General features: G+C 39.1%; 1 protein-coding gene across 1 annotated transcript in view; it reads left to right on the top strand.

The window, feature by feature from the left end:
* LOC103151774 (metal transporter CNNM4) overlaps positions 1-16,214 on the top strand; it is a 28,023-nt gene extending 11,809 nt beyond the window's left edge. The window contains exons 6-9 of the mRNA XM_016681727.1: positions 3,187-3,276; positions 6,379-6,554; positions 7,800-8,344; positions 8,375-16,214. Of these exons, the coding sequence (XP_016537213.1) occupies positions 3,187-3,276; positions 6,379-6,554; positions 7,800-8,336 (803 nt within the window). The 3' untranslated portion in view covers positions 8,337-8,344; positions 8,375-16,214. The remainder of the gene's footprint in view (positions 1-3,186; positions 3,277-6,378; positions 6,555-7,799; positions 8,345-8,374) is intronic.
* The last annotated feature ends 724 nt before the right edge of the window (positions 16,215-16,938 follow it).

Here is a 16,938-nt window from a genome sequence, read left to right as displayed (position 1 = left end):
CATAGAGAAGCACTTCATGTTTGAAACAAACCAAATTATACAAAGTATGATGTTTAGTGAACTTTCTATGGGCATTGTTTTGTTTAACATTTTGTTTTATTGGTGGAAAGAGGGCAGGGAGGAAGGGAGATTAAAAAAATTAACACTTAGTCCTGAAGCCTGGGGGTTAAAACTTCCTTTCAACCATTTGGTCTCGCATTTCACACCAACTGACAGCAAGAGAGTGAAAACAAGGTGACAGGTGGGCTGTAAATGTCCTGCTGAGATAAAAAAAGGCAGATCCCAGCATGTTGTTAGACTGTATAGTAGTGTTAAACTTTTATCATGTTACAACCAAAAACTTTATTGTACTCTATTAGGATTTTATGTGATAAACACAAAAAACATGCATTTGTTTTCAGCTCCCTTTACTTTGATACCCCTAAATAAAATCTAGAGCCACCTTTTGCCTTCAGATGTGACCTCGCTGCTGAACGCCTGAAACAACCGACCTGGCAAGGAGAAAATGAACCAAAGTCACACGGAGGTGGCGGCAAACTCATCAGCCTAACCAGATTATTCCCACAGTGAAACATGGTGGTGCTGGCGTCATGCTGTGTGGATGCCAAAGTCACACCTAAGCTTTTTTTACTTTTGTTTGTTAAAAGTTTTGAAAATTTTGATTTTCCTTCCACATTCAAATGTGGCCTGATGAGGATTTTGACAGGCGGGTTGGTTGGTAGACAAACAACCTACACTGACTGTTGTTTGGTCAATCAACTAAAAAACTAAAAATCCCATTAAAATACACAGACATTTGTGATTGTAACATGAACAAAATGTGGCAAAGTTTTGGCAGTACAAATCCTTTTGTTGCGATTCCTCATGAGGCCAAGTACACAGCCTTGCAGGAAGCCAAGACAAGCAGATCTTACTCACGGTTTGACACTAGGGGGAAAATATTTTCTGGGAGTTTGAAATTACATTTTTTAACATAAAATATAAATCGTAAACTGCATAACTGTCATAATATTTTATTAAAGCACTTGAAAAACTTATGGTGAATCTTTAGTATGCCATTAAATATAAGTATACAGTATATACAAAAAAATGCACAAAACCAGAACAAATCTGCATGTTGTGAAAACAGGCAGTGTGTTTGCTCCATATTGGAAAAGTCTCATGGGGAAAATACATGAAAGTCTATCTGAGTTCTCCTTCACTCGCTGATGCTCTTTGATAAAGTGCAGCGTCATTGAGCTGACAGTAAAGCCATCTGTTTGTACAGAGTGGAAGGAAAGCCAATAGGCTTAGTCCTAATAGGGAAGCACTTAGTTTGTGTCCTTGTTCAAGTCGACAGGCGACCCAAACAAAACTGACCTCAGACTCAACAGATATTGACTGGTTTGTTTTCCTCTCAGACATCAAAAAGGAGCTTTTAATGGACCGGGGCCGGTTGTTGACGGGACGAAGAGGAGGCAAACAGAGCATTGATCTCTCAGCATGAAGATCTATTTAGGCGTTTACCAGTAAAATCATTCAAAGTGACCAAGCTAGACAGAGACACTTTTATTGTGTTTGTTACTGAGTGGTTTGGTTTTGGTTAGCTGAGAGAATTCTGCGTCAGAGTTCAGATAGTTTCCAGTGGGGGCGGCGGGGCTACAGATTAGCTGACTGTTTCCCCTGAGATGGCCTGCCAGGCTCTTGAGAGGATTTGTCTTATTGGTGGTTAAGGGTCATCCAGCAATGCCGCACTGCACCCAAATGAAAGGTGATGGGCAAAAAGAAACCGGGATGTCTGAGCTCACTTATGGTTTCTAGATTTATTTATTTTTTCATATGTAAAATTGGTATTGTCGTTAAGTCTCTGGCTGAACAGTGGGATAATTTTTTAGAACATGTTAGGGATGCACCAGTAAATCAATCCAGATTTCCTTCATTTTAGGTGATCAGCCGATAATTAGATGAGAAACCGATCTTATCAGCCTCCGCAAAGTTCTGAAAATCAGCCACTGTCTTCTTTTGCTCTACCATGACAGGTCTGACTAACACGCCCCGCCCCGCCCACAAGGTCACATAATAACATGCATGGTTAACAATAGTCACCTCACTGTTGCCAACTTAGCAACTTTCTTGTTGTATTTAGCGACTTTTCAGACAAAATTCTTGTAATTGGTCAAAATCAGAATCGGCAGATGGGACTTTCTAAAGACCGGCCAGAAAACGGTCATTGGTGCACCTCTAGGACGTGTCTTTGTCTCACTGGATTGCTTCAAATGATCAAACTAATTTAAAAGTTGAGGAAATACAAAATAGCTATTTTTTAAGCATTATTTCATCTATTAACTAAAAAAAATATTCACGCCAAACTAGCCTTGTGTGAAAAACTACTCATGCCCTAAGCCTAACAACGGTCATTATGCATTTACAATAACTGGTGGACAAATTTGGGCCCACTCTTCCTTGCAGAATTGTTTTAATCCAACCAAAATGAAAATTAAATTGTTTTTTGTTTGTTTGTTTGTTTTTTTAGCATGAAGACCAAAGGACATCTAATCTACATCTGGACTTTGACTAACAAAAACGTATTTAGAACTGGACTCTCTCTCTCTCTCTCTCTCTCTCTCTCTCTGCGGAGTAGTAACTACACCTGGACACACAATCTGTTCACATACTCAGACTGACTAAACACACACACACGGTAGAGGTCAGTGGATGTCACAGCTGGTTTTAAGCTGAAGTTCAGTGCATCATATTGCGGCACAAGTCTGCCCCCTTCTGGTTCACCGTTGCATCTTTCTCTCTCTGTTTTGAGAGTGATCTTTACTTTTGCCTAATGTCTGGAGATGACATGACATGAAAAGTCATTGCCATTTTCTCCCGGTTAAACGTGAATAAAAACACAGACCAGATGGGAAACTGACAGACTGAAACTGTGATGTGCTGAGTGTCCTTCTCTTCTTCCTGTCGCTCTCTTTTCTCTCTGCTGTTTGCTCTTCTCATGAACATTATGCAGCTCTATCAGTTGTTGTCTTAAAACGCATTTAGATATACATCTGATTTTTATAAACAGGTTGGATCAGCTCCTGTCTTTTCCAATAAAAAGAAAACAAACAAATCAACCATATCAATTCTCTTTCTGTGCCTCTTTCCTCCCTTCCTCCCTCTCTTTCTGCCTCTCTCTCTCTCCCCCTCTGTCTCTCTCAGCTGTCACCCCTCCTCTCTCCCCATCAGTGGCGTCCCCCCCTCCACGACGCCTCTCTCTTAAGAGGTTTTCTGTGTTCTCTCGTTTCCCAGGTAAACATTTGCATGGGACGGAGGGTGAGGGGAGGAGGGGTCTGTGTTTATGAACACAATTTTTCTTCACGAGTCTCATTGATTGTTTTTAAGTCATCTTTAGAGTCCACATCCAGCCGGTTTCATGTCAACGCATAATATAAGTACTTTTAACAAAGAATACTTTTTAATGTTTTTCTTTCTGAACGGCTGAAAAGAAAAAAATGTTTCTTGAAGAGCTGTGGTTGTAAAGATGACGGTTTAAAACTGTTTAAGAACTCCAAATTCATAAATCCCATCAAAGACAGCTGACAGCCAACCAACATTGTTGATATTTAACAAAGAAAAACTTAAATTTTGCTTTCAGTCTTTTCCTGGGAATTTCAAATTCTTTTTCAAATATATTTAGAAAAAAATAAGGATTTAATTCAACTTCAGTAAGATAAATTCAGAGTCCGTGTCATTTTAAGAGACCAGAGCAAAATCCTACTAAAGCTAGAAAGCATTTTAAGTAAGTGTGTTTATTGTTTAGAATATTATCACTTATTTTCAGTTTTCCCTTTGTGAAGTAAAATTGTCGACTCCAGTCGTGTATCTATCAGCATTTTTTTGACGCATTGCATTAGAAAAGCTTGACAGGAATGGCAAAAGTTGTAAAAACTCCCTTAATTTTGCAAAAAAGTTTTCACATTCACTAGAAGTGTTTCTTGTTGTTGTTGTTGTTGTTGTTGTTGTTTTTCCAACAAAAAACAGAGTCAATTTGCAAAAAGGGGAGAGGGAAACTCATTTTCTGGCTACGTTTTGGCTTAGCAACCGCTCCCACCCACTAGTGGGTCTGTGCCTTTCGAGAGGCACAAAACTCTGAGCAATTTCTAAATCCAAGTCCTTGGAGATGAGGAACTCTCTCCATCTGACATGTGTGCTCCGTGCTAGCTTGCAGCCTCTACTTCCTGTTTGTTACAGCATTTCTTTTCGCCAACATGTGACAAAACCTGGTTGATTTGCTGGGCTGTGCCTATTTGTCCAGTTTTTAGTTGGACATGCATTGGTTATTATCTAAATTAAAACACAAAAATGATTTTTTGAAACAACAAAATGCTTGCAGATTTCCACAGAACAAAGGTCCCTGTGTGATTGGCAGCTGTCAGTGATCTATGATAATATTCAAATAATCATAGATCTGATCAGCAATGAAGACACGTAAACGTGTTCTGAATTGTCGCTAAAGTGCAGTTCAGTTGTAATGAACGACTTGCTGGATGGGACTCTAGATGATGCGCCCTCTAACTTCCTACCCTAACAAAACCAACACCTTGTTTAACCACTGGGTCCCAGTCAGATGTTCTCCATCACTCCTTCTGCACAGAAGGGTGTGGTGAATCTGACTACACAGCTCTGGTTAACTCAGTAGTTTAACACTTTAACAGATGTGTTTATTTGCTCTCTGTGCCTGAGAATTTATTGACAAGATATTCTTTTGAGAAACGCCATACCTCAATAAGGATATATATAAGTAAATAGTAATATTTATGATACCAAAATGTTTGCTATTTTAAGATAAAGTGTGAAGTAACCAAAGTTGCTGTGTTGTTTGTTCTGATTGACCTGTTGGTCTACACATGTAGTGCTTGTAATCTTTGCCATCTGGTCTAGACCAATCAAAGCTAACCACTGAATAATAACACTCTAACCATAAAACCCCTAAACCAGGTCCAGAAGCAGAGTTCTGGTTGTGTTTTTCCCCAGAAAACCATCAGCTGAAGGGCTTAAAGTGAGGTTTTATCTTTGGCATCTCACTTTGTATGCAGCACATTTTCAACTTTATCAAGACCTCAGGAGTGAACATTGCATTGCATACCACAACCATATTTCATAAATTTGATTGCTTTTGCTGGAAGAGTTCCATTTTGAACTTCTGTTCAGTAACACGATTCAAAACTGTCTCTGTCTGGTGCTTAGTCAGATTTTTTTATTTATTTTTTTTAACATTTGGCCAATTATTTGACAGTTTGGCTCATTCACAGACACCGTTCCTTACAAAAAGTACTCATGTCCCATGGACCTTTTTTATATTTTCTCATATTACAACCACAAGCTTCAATGTATTTATTGGGACTTATGCAAAGTAGTGAATAATCTGGAAGTAGAAAGAAAAGGATGGAAGGTTTTTATCAACTTTTACAAATAAAACTCTTGAAGATTGCATGGCTGCATGTTTGTTACAGAGCAGTAAAAAAGGTTTGCATGTAGCCCAAAAGATTTCATTTGGGTCTCGCCTTCTTCCACATTTGCAGTGGTCCCTAAGTGGATTGTTGCTAACTTTAAATAGGACTTAGGACCCCTAGACTGCTTGTTTTATTAATAATCTTCCTGCCTGGTGTGTCAGATTGTCTTTACAAATAAATAAGGAAAGTGTTTTATGTATTTGCAACTCCTTTATGCACTGCTTTGTATCCAATAAAACTCCTATAAAATACATTGAGATTTTTTGGTTGTGAAAAGGTTCAAGGTGTGAATACTTTTGCTCTCCACTTATGTCGTAAAGTCAGAGTAGCTGTTTCCCACCGCTTCCCATCTGTTCGTTACGGCCTAAGCTAAGGTTATCGTCAGAATACAGCAGCATATGATTTTATTAAGGTGAACTATTCCTTTAAGCCCAGACGTTTTCCTGATCCTCCCCACATAATCTCCACACTCTCAAACTCTTATCATTACATTTGCTGTTTGGCCACTGACCCCAGAACAGCCCCTCCATCACTTGGACCATGAACCAGCCAATGAGAGAAGTCCGTCCATGCGGACAGATCGTCCTGTTGCGGCCATGCAAACTTCAATCTGGGCACTTTCTCTCATCGCATGGCTTGTTTGTTGCATTCTCTGCAAAACAAACAGTCTCATTTCTGCATCAGTTGCTCATCGACAATGCTTTGGATGTTTTTTTTTGTGATGTGTTACTTTGTGTTCATCACTTCTCTCTGCATTCAGTATGCTACACTTTTCCCTGTTTCTTTTGATTCATCCGTTCACGTTGTGTTTTTTCACCATGCAGTCTCCCGTCTTTGCTCCTTTCTGTTTGTTTTCTTGCGATGCCACCGCTGACCTCTCCTTTCTGTTCGTCCCCAGAGTTTCGTTCTCCGTCGCACGCGGGCCACCTGAACCGCTCGGCCTCTCTGAGCTGCACTGAGCGCGCTCACGAGGGCAGCTCCATCGGCGGAAGCAACACTCAGATCCCAGGAACCCCTTTCCAGTACATCCCAGACTTCAGCGTTCGAGCTCTGGCTGATCTTCAGTATGTCAAGGTAACGCAGAATCACTACCACACAATGCTGCCACATAAACAGAAAACAAAGAGTCTTCAGACAGATACAGGCATCTTTTGAAGGTGTTTGCACACCTGATTGTCCGGTAGACTCATTTGTTACATTTTCAGTTGTGTGGTTCACTTTCATGTCGTGCTGTATCAAACAAACAGAACTCTTTGAAAAACTTGTTGTGTCCTCTCGCTTGTGGTGGCGTTGTACCAAGAACCACTGAAGGAAAAAAGAGGAAAACCTCTGAAGAAGACATGAGTGCAACTTCCTTCAAAAAAAACAAATGGAGTGGCATCAAATTTTAGAGTTTTTGGCAAAACCTGCTAGCGCTAGACTTATACATTTGTTTTGATTGTATTTACCCAGAATACCCTGCATTATAGTTTGCTTCCTGATTTTTGTGCGGTCTCTGGTCCGAACTGAGACCTGGGTTTGTAGGTAAATCAGATTTCACTTTTTTTTTTAGTTGATTGCTTCATTCACACCTCCCCAAACTTTCTAGGCAAACGTACCAGAATTGCATTAAAGAAGACTAAACAGGGCTGGTGTGAATGAATCCTAAGTCTCTATCCAGTCAATTCAAATATGAGACAAAGGTGAATCAGTATTATTTTTCCACTCTTGTAAAAGAGAAGGGCCAAGTGGAGGCCTCACCAACATGTACAAATCAAATGTACAGCTTAATATGATGCTACTTCTGCGTCAGCTGAGACTTCAACTTCAATTCAAGATTATTACATGATTTAGTGATTATATGTCAGTGATGCAAGTAGGGATGCACTGATTGCAATTTTTTTGGCCAATCATCAATCTTCAATCTTGTCTGAAAATTCGCTATATGTTGTGAAAAAGTTGTTAAGGTGGCAGCAGTGGGTTGACTATTTGTTAACATGCAGATGTGAATTAGTGGGCGGGTCTGTCAGTCAAGATAACATCGGCTGATTTTCAGACCTTTGCAGAGGTAGATAAGATCAGCCAATCACAGACCTCACAATATTATGGAATTAGGGGCTGATTTATCGGTGCACGTCTTTATTCAAGTAGCAACACTAATTAATACTTCATCTTGTTAAATTGTGACATTTATTAGCACCTCAAATTATTACTTAAGTCACTGTATCGCCCTGTATTAAACCTGTAAGACATATATTCTCATATATATGGTTAAATGTAGAGATGAACTGGTAGTAAAGATGAACTAAAAATTGTTTAGCGTTCCGTTATCCTCCTCAGGTCACCCGCGCTCAGTACCAGAACGCTCTGCTGGCGTCCCGCTTGGACAGCACGCCTCAGTCTCCGGAGGGCAGCCACGTCCGCCTGGACATCTCCATCTCTCTGCCGCCCCTGACGCCCCCGGAAACCAAAACGCCGCTGGCGCTGGCCACGCCTCCTGTGAAACACCCATCATCCAACACCCAGCCCGCCTCCCAGAGTGCTCGCGCCACCTTCACCATAGGCTCCGCCGGCCGCCGGCCCAGCCAGGTGTTACCCCAGGCCACGCCCCCTCCCAGTAACCACATCCCCCTCTCACAAACCCCTCCCTCTTGTGTGAGCACTGTGCAATGTGCTCTGAATCCTGCAGTGAGCTCGTCACTTTCCTCCAAACCGCAGCACCCGCCGCCCTCCGACAGCCCGGACAACGGGCCCGGAGAGACCACCACTCTGCTCAGTGAGCAGCCTAACTGCGTGGGCCCCCGCCGGCCCAGTTACACCCAGCCCTCCCAGCATATTCACACCATCAGTCACGCACACACTGAAAGCACCATTTAACTCCGGTCCTCTTAACTCCGGTCCTCTTAACTCCGGTCCTCTTAGAGAGCCGTCGGTTCAACCTCCTTGCACTACTTCCTTCTCCTGTTGGCCGTTTCGGTCCTAAGCAACATTGTTTCTGTGGAAACCAACAAAGGATCAGCACATCTCTACTCTCTGCCATCTCCTCCTGCATGTTCCCATCCCAACACTGAACCCATTACAGAGTGGGAACCAGAGGAAGGACCAGTCCAACCAAAAAGAATAATCTACCTTTGCATTTCGTTTTATCTGCACAGGTGACGGTATGTCTGCCTCTGCCTGAGTACAATGAAGGTAACTGGAAGAGAGAGTTTACACTGCCCCCCTGTGGTGGCATGTTAGATTGCATTTCTTACATACAGTCATAAATCATGCATCCAGTTGTTTAATTTGAGCCCCGTAGCTTTCTACAAGTAAACACAAAAACCCAGCACCATTCACTAGAGTTTTAAGGTGATAGAGAAGCTTTTAACAAACAGCTTATGAATCAAAAACTACAGGACTGCCTCCTGTGTGGGTTTGTCTTTATCCACTAGGGGGCAGATTATGACTTCATGAAATGAGATCCAAAATGCCACAACTGTTGTAAAGTAGATATTTGTATATAATTTAAATTATTTCAATAATGTTTTAATAATTTATTAAATAAATCATTAAGTGTGAAATAACTGATTAAAATGTATTTAAAGGAACAGTATTATAATTTTATAGGTTAATCAGGTAACTATAATGTAACTACCTTCAGTTTTTAAAATGCTCTAAATATCAAATATGATTTAAAAGAAATTTGACTTTGTTTCTTTAAAAACTCCTGCTTTTTCTGAAACTGCCTTCAGGAAGTCATCACAACATGGCTCCTCTATTAACCCTTTAACTGGAAGAAGTGTAGTTAATTGTTTCCTCGTCCCTGATGTTGCAGCACATAATTAATTTATCATTATTTATTATATCAGGAGGCGGAGCTAACCTTGCTATAAATGAGCTTATTGTTGTGTGGCTGAGCTGGTGTAAAGGTTAGCCAATCAGATGCTAGGACCTATTTAAAGAGCCACAGTGGTGTTAAAGAAGTAAACACTAAATATTTATGTTACTTTAACACTTAATAAATGAAAGTTTTATTTAATTATTTCCACATGATTGCAGTTTCCTGGCCAACTTTAATCTTTGAAGAACCAGACCTGCCAATTCCGATTTTGGGCGATATTGTTTTTTTTTTATTATATTTATTTGTTTTTTGTTTTGGCCTGAAAAGTTGTTAAGTATATTTAAATATTGGCCGATCATCGATCTCCCAAAATTAAGGGAATCGGTGCATTTCTAATTTCAATATATAATTCCATTTTTAGATAAATTATTCACACATTCATGTAGCTATAGATTACTGTTTACGTTAAATGGTCACATATGGAGATGTTTTACAACAAATAAACTATTTGATTTAAAATATTTAGATTTTTGCCTAATGAGATTCAACAGGGTTTAAAATAATCCCAGTTACCTCCACTGTACTTTGGTCGCACACATATATATCTATATTTAATACCCATTGCAGATAAAACTTTTGTTCTTTTTTTTTTTTTTGTAATCATTGCAGACTGACCTTTAACCTATCCACTGGGAGAATACATGACTGCCGTGTCCCTGCCGGAGACGTTTCCAGTTAGTTGCATCTATTTATTTCATTGAATTTTTTTTTTTCCTCTTTGGTCCAAAGATTGAAGCTGCCAAAGTTAAAGGAGTTAACGATGGCGGTTTCATTTACAATATGCATGATTCCAGGTTGGTCTCTTGTCGCAACTCTGTTCATCTCAATTTTCTGGTTTGAATCTGGTCTTAAGTCGTGAAGGAGTTACAAAAACCAATGCCTGTGTCAATTCAGCTACCAGCAAAGTGACCAGATTCACTGTAGCTGACAGCTCCTGCAGCAGGAAGTGAGATCTGAAGCAGCACACATGTTTTAACCCAGAGAAAGTCAAACAGACGCCTGATGAGCATGCACACTGTTGGTTTTATTACTTCTGTTTAAGTATTCAGAAATAATAAGACATTCAGTTTGAAGCTTTTAGTTTGAAAATCACTATTCAAAATGGGGTTAGAGTACACATATTCTAACATATTTTAAAAAATTATAATTTTACATACAATAATGCAACTTTGAAATCTATATTCAACTGTCAAGATTATTATTAAATTCAATCTTAGTAGAAGTATATGTACAATGCCGGCCACATTCATTTGCTACCCCTGGTAAAAATGTGGTAAAAAAGAAACATTTTTCTCGGGGGGAAAAAATGTCAAAAAATAAACAGCCTTTCATTTGGAAAAATGACTGTTATTTTCCAGCAAAGTTCCAGGTGGGGCCTTTCTGGGAACTCCAACTTCTTCAAAGATACAAAAAAAAGACAAAAAACCCCCAGCAAGTCAGTCTAAAATGTCCTTTAGGTTTATGATTCTTTCCCCTTCCAATATCCTGGTAGCCAGTAGAGGGCGTACCTAGCATGTTTACTTCTGGAGCTACATCCTGTGTGGATTATGCTGCAACAGAATATGGAATATGGTAAACTAACTGCTAGCTTAATTTGTAGCTCGAAGCTGCTAGCTTAATATGTTGTTAGGAGCTAAATATTTAGTTTGTAAAATATTTGGCTTGCTAATTAAATATTTAGTTTAGTGTGAAACTGTCACATTCTTAAATAAATGAATAACATTATGAAAATATGGCTTGAAAAATTAACACTCTTTTTTTTAATTTATTTAACAGACTCCTTACTTTATTTACTGTTAATTTTTGACTGTGTAACTTTCCAAATGGCACCCCATTATACACTGCTGCCATAAATAATCATGTTATTTGAAGGATTTTTATTGATCTTCAGCCTGCTGTAAATGTGGCCGGTACTGTACCTACCTGGAAATGTGAAAAATCTTTAAAAGTCTGCCCAGTACTTTTAGACTTCTTTATTCAAACAGGAAGTCATAACAACCAGTGCCTGCCTGGAATCTGCAGTGTGCAATAAAAAGTAAAAGCAGATTATGTTGAAGGGGTTGAAACCTGTAGGAACGGTGGTGAGGTGCCGCATCAACAGAAATGATGTTCTCAATGATTTCCTTTCAGAGAGTTGTATGCAAGTATTTATTTGTGTGATGTTATGTTTCTTCATGAATTTAAAATTTTTTTACATATATTTGAAAGTGGGTTTATTGTTTGCTTTCTAACTGAGGGACAGCTTATTTTACGTCTTCCACTGGAAATCCCTCACTGTGAATGGTTTGGTGGAGCTTTGGTTCCCTCTCAGAGAGGTGGCCAAACCTGAACCAGCCTGTTGCATCTCGTCGTGTTTTAAATGATTTACTGGAACAGTCGCGGTTACAAATTACACTCAGCTTCTGTTTTTATTTATTTCCACCGGGTTAGCTTAGGTTGCAGCTGTTTAATGATCAATAGCTCACCTGAAGACCAAATAAGGGAGGAACTGGCCGTGCTCCCAGTTTTCTGTACGTTCATAGCACAGCTGGCTACTCTGCAGAAACTAAGTGATTCAAACCTGACCAAACTTTTGCCAGAATAAGCTAAACTTGTTTGGTGTCCAACAGAAAAGCTCCTTACCAAATAAACAGGTTTTTATTTGTAACAGCGTGGCATTTTGGGACGTCTCCCCTTCCTTAGTGAGAGTTAATGTGAAGAGTTTTACTGTCATAAAACTGTTGCAGTAGTTTGTCTAAAAAGATGGGAGTCTTTTCTGTTGCAGCTTACAGTTATTTCTTAGAATAACTGATGTTTTGTCATTCATTTTTATGCATTTGTGAAATCAAATAATTTATTCCCTGGTTGTTTGTGGGGATTTTTTTTGTGATTCACATTGTGAAATATCTTTAATTTTATCTTCTGGTGTGTTCCCCTTCTACTCAGTGGTTGTCATTTCTGAGTTTTAAGCAGTAAAAACAAAATAACTGGAGCACCTGAAATCAGAACTTTGTCTTAAATCAACGTAAAAATTCAGCATGGCTGCCATGCTTAGAAAACAATTTTTATAAAGGGTAATTAAGTTGTTTATTTGCACATCTCAGGGTCTGCTCAATCCTTAACGCTGTAATACACATGTAGCGCCAGCAGGTGGCAATAACCTTAACAACTTAAAAATACAAAAGATCATTGACGTCCACACTCCGGTTTGTCAGGTGGCAGTAAATGCACCTTAAATTGCCAACTGCCAATAAAAAAACTAAATAATAGGAAGAAGAAGAAGCGCCCTCACTCTCACAACGTGACTAAACAAGATAAAAACAGATTAGCTAAAAACAATGCCTCGGTGCTTTTTGACGGGTCAAACATTTCTTATTGGAGCCACAAGCTAGTGGTGCGTTGTACTGAAAGTAGGATTTTTGCATCACACTTAACAGTTTTCCAGTTGCAGGTTGGAAAATTAGGGAGATTTGCTAACTGTTGGTTTGCTAAGCGATCTACGGTTAGCAATACAACCAGAAAAGTTTTTCCAACACCTTCACTGGCATACATTAAACTGTACCATTTGTGCAACTGACTAAAAGAGATTTAAACTGACCTAATAAACAGGTTTTAGTGACTGCTGTCATTATGTTTTATATGATTGGCAGCCATATTGGATTCTAAGACTGAGTTTGATTTTCCGAATCAGAATTCTGCTACAATGTATTTTTCTGGCTTGCAACTCAGAAACTCTGACTTCCGAGTACAAATTGAATGCACCACAAATCTCCTAAACTTCAACTTAAGTCCAGTACGTTTTGGCTCCATCCAGGATCTTATCAAACGACAATCTGTGCTCGCTTCTTGGCAGAACGAGGTCCAGATCAGGAATTTTGAAATAGTTTGAATAAATGTGAACAGTCAAATGAAACCCAGCAAATAACTGGCACCAGGTAAAATCAGTACTTGAAAAGGCATTAACAGAACAGATAGAGCTGGAGCTTTACAGAAAATGTATTGTTTAATGCTTGAAAGAGGTTTGATATGTGAACATATGTGTTTTAAAAGAATCTAAAGGTACAGAGGTCAGTGGGGGAGTTGGGATGGAAACACTAGTAAACCAGTTGTAATGTCAACGCACTGTTAAAACCTTGTTTCCACATAACTTTTAGGATTCTGATTGATCTCATATGTTGTTAAAATGGCCACCTTCTGTTGGCCTTGGTCTCCAAATCACTTTGACTAAACTATATGTTTATGAAGCAAGTTTTTCATTTTCCTTTTTTTAACCATAAGATTGGCTTTTATGTGCCTAACTACTGAGTTCCCAAATTTAATAAATTGGCTTTTCTAATAATTCTTCACAAACTGCAACAAGTGGGTAAGAATTTCTGTCTCGCACATTTGGGTCAGTTCCGGAAAAATGGAACATCTGTGTGGAAACAAGCTGGTCATGCTAAGCTAGCATAGTGGCTAACTGGAGTTCAAAAGACAACCCATTCTCACTTTTATCCAACGCAGTAGCAACCATCCCGTTAGAAGCTCCGCCCCTGGCCTCAGAGAACCTTCCAGAACAGGGTTTTACCTCATGCTCCTCACACAGTGGGAAGTACATTTTAACATGTCTGTAAATGATGCTGACTGCTTGTTTTGGAGAATTTAGCTGTGTTCAGATGGACTGAAACAAATGAAGCCACTCAGTCCTCACTGCGTGCGGTCTGAGTGTGTTTCTGAAGCTGCTGGTGTGTATTCAATAGGCTCGGGTCATTTTACCAGTTTGTACTTTAAGAGTTTGGTTGTTTTGTACACTACCTGTTTAGCTAAGAAAAGGAGCCGTTAGCCATGGGTTGCATGGTACCAAACACAAATAGTCGATACCTGCCTCGGGGACTCGCTATGACAGCTGATCATGTAAAGATCTTGTCTTTGATCTATTTTTGTTGTACTTGAAGAAAATTGAGTTTTGAGACTTCAATGCCCCCAGACAGGAGCTAACTTAGAGCTACTTTAGCTTAAAAAAGGGTCAAAATTGATAATACTTCATAGAAATTAAATGGTCCAAGAAGAGATTAGATTCATAACCAATGGTAATAAGATGGAGTGTAAAGCCTTAAGGGAAAAAATACAATTAAATAAAAGTCTACAAGAAATGTAAGCATTTTTGATGATTTATCTCCAGGATTCATCAAAAGTTCTAAACTAACAAATTAACCAAGTTTGATATGCAATGATTAAATGGGTGCAAAGTGGTTAGTTTATGGCAGGGGTGTCCAAAGTGTGGCCCAGGGGCCAGTTGTCATCTACTTACTTTGGTTTCACATGTGTAAAGCTGTTAATTGACTGCAAAGGTAAACTATTTTGTCGATGACAGATTTATTTGAAGAGTTTAAAAGAATTAATTTGATAAAAATACAGTTTTATAAGCTAGCATTGATGTAGAAACTGTACAGTTTAGAGTTTTGTTGCATACATTTAAAAATGGTAACTATTTCAAAGCATTGTTATGTGAAAGAGATTCCAGATGCTGGGTTAGCAGCTAGGCAAACTGGTATCCTGCTCCAGGACCTAATAGGCTCTAGGTTTACTGTGGCTGTTGTCATAAAGCAAAAAGCTGTTTATTTTCTTTATACAAGGCTCTGGCTTCTTAAAGGAAAAGTTCCCCAAAGACCCTGCTGAGGTTGGCAGGTTTTACTGGTCGGATCAGGAAGTGCTTCCTCGTCCAACACAGATTCACACGCAGATTAGAAAAAATCCCATCAGAATTTTTTTTTTTTTTTTTTTTTGACATTTTGAATACTGTTTAGGTAATGCAGAATAGTTTTACCTGCAGACAACAGCCTTCAAGATGGAAGAAGTTGCTTCCACAGAATCTTCTTCATTATAACAAGTTGTCTGTCTAGTCCATTTAACCTTTAAAAACGTTATGTGCTCCAGTTGAAACACAGACCAAGATTGTCTAATTAGTGTAAAGAAATTCAGTCAACATTAAGCAGTATTTAAAGATGGCGCCAGAAGACGCTTCCCAGCACTAAAGCATCATGAAGCTAGCCAGCTCTGATACCTGTCCTTTGACTGGCACACATCACAACTAATACAGAACTAATATCCCATCATACCATGGTGTATACACCACACACCTAGCATGTAAGGAAACACTAGCTGCGTTTCCATTAACTGTATAATTTACCAATTTCGGGGGAAAATAAATCACACTTTTCAATAAATAGTTTTGGTGCTAGGATGAGCTGGGTTATGGCCACATCAAAATCAGTTTATCTCACAAAACTGCAATGGAAACACTTTTTTCACGTTACACGAGTCACATGATCAACAACCAGATGTTTCCACTGGCATAAACCACAAAGAAAACGACAGGAAGAAGGTGGAGGATGATTGCATAGCATGTTTCTTAATGACTTATTTCATGAACAAACTTGTCCATGTGTTATTTGAATTATGTTTCTTACTTAAATGAATCACTGCATTTGCAAAAGTTTCAACGTTTGCAGAATATTGACAAAGTTTTTAATAGAAACACAGTTACTAAGACCGTATATTAAATAGGTCTAATCCTCAACTGAGCAGTATGTACCATTACATCCCTTCCTACACTAATTTAACCTTTAGCCACCCAGTAAACCCATAGCTAGGCATAATAGGGGCTCATTTTAGCCTAGCTGTCTCCTAAATTATGAATCCAGCTCTGGGAAAGCTCTCGTAAAAATCGCATGCGCATTCAATGTCGTGCTAAAATCACAGTGCCATCTAGTGGCCTGTCATGACAGCTACAGCTGACTCGATGTGTCTTGGAGGTGCTGTCTAAACATGGGATTTTTTCCCAATCAGCATCCGAAAATACTGACAATTTCCAGGCAACGGTGTCATGTAAACGGAGCCTGAATTAAAAAAACCCAAAACAAAACAAAACAAAAACACTTGCCATCATTATTCTCCAGCATCCTCCAGACCAGAAGTGTGAAACCTGCACAATAAATGCAACATAATTAGCCTTACTTTGTGTTTTAGGTAGGCCTCTCTGTTGGTTGGTAGCTCTCATGTAGCTGTAGATAGAACTGATTTCTGGTGAAAGTCACTGGTTGGCTGCAGGAGAACCAGTTTGTGTGCTGGGAAATATGAAGACCTCCTTAGTAAAGATGTATTTATTATAAACATGATATTTATTTATTTTATTTTTTTTGTGTGTGATTATGGATCTGTGAAACGGGCTTCCAGCTGTAACCACAGCTTTTATTGGGTTACTTTGCCCAGAAACACTGTGTTCAGTTCCCTCAGTTATGTTTGGGTTATATTAATGTAAATACTATGTATATGAAAAGATGCTGAGAAACATGTAGAAAAAAAAATAGATCTATTTATTCTGAAATGAAGTTTTATTTCCAATGTTGGAAGACATTACATAGCAATAAACATTGCACAGAGTTGACCTCAACTAATGAGTTGCGCCGATCGTCTTTTTTTTTTTTTCTTTAGTCGTACAAAAACTTTCTTCCTCTCCCTATAATCCTTCCTTTTGGTTGCTTTTTTCTTCCCACGCCTCTTCATCAGCCCGTCACCTTGTCCTGACTTTGACCCTTCTCCTGCCGTGCAGAAGGATTGAAATTCTTTCCTCCCTCG

This window comes from Poecilia formosa, unplaced genomic scaffold (assembly GCF_000485575.1).
Source record: "Poecilia formosa unplaced genomic scaffold, Poecilia_formosa-5.1.2 Scaffold291, whole genome shotgun sequence".
Lineage (NCBI taxonomy): Eukaryota > Metazoa > Chordata > Actinopteri > Cyprinodontiformes > Poeciliidae > Poecilia > Poecilia formosa.
Note: the sequence above shows the minus strand (reverse complement) of the source record. Positions and strands in the feature narration are given on the sequence as shown.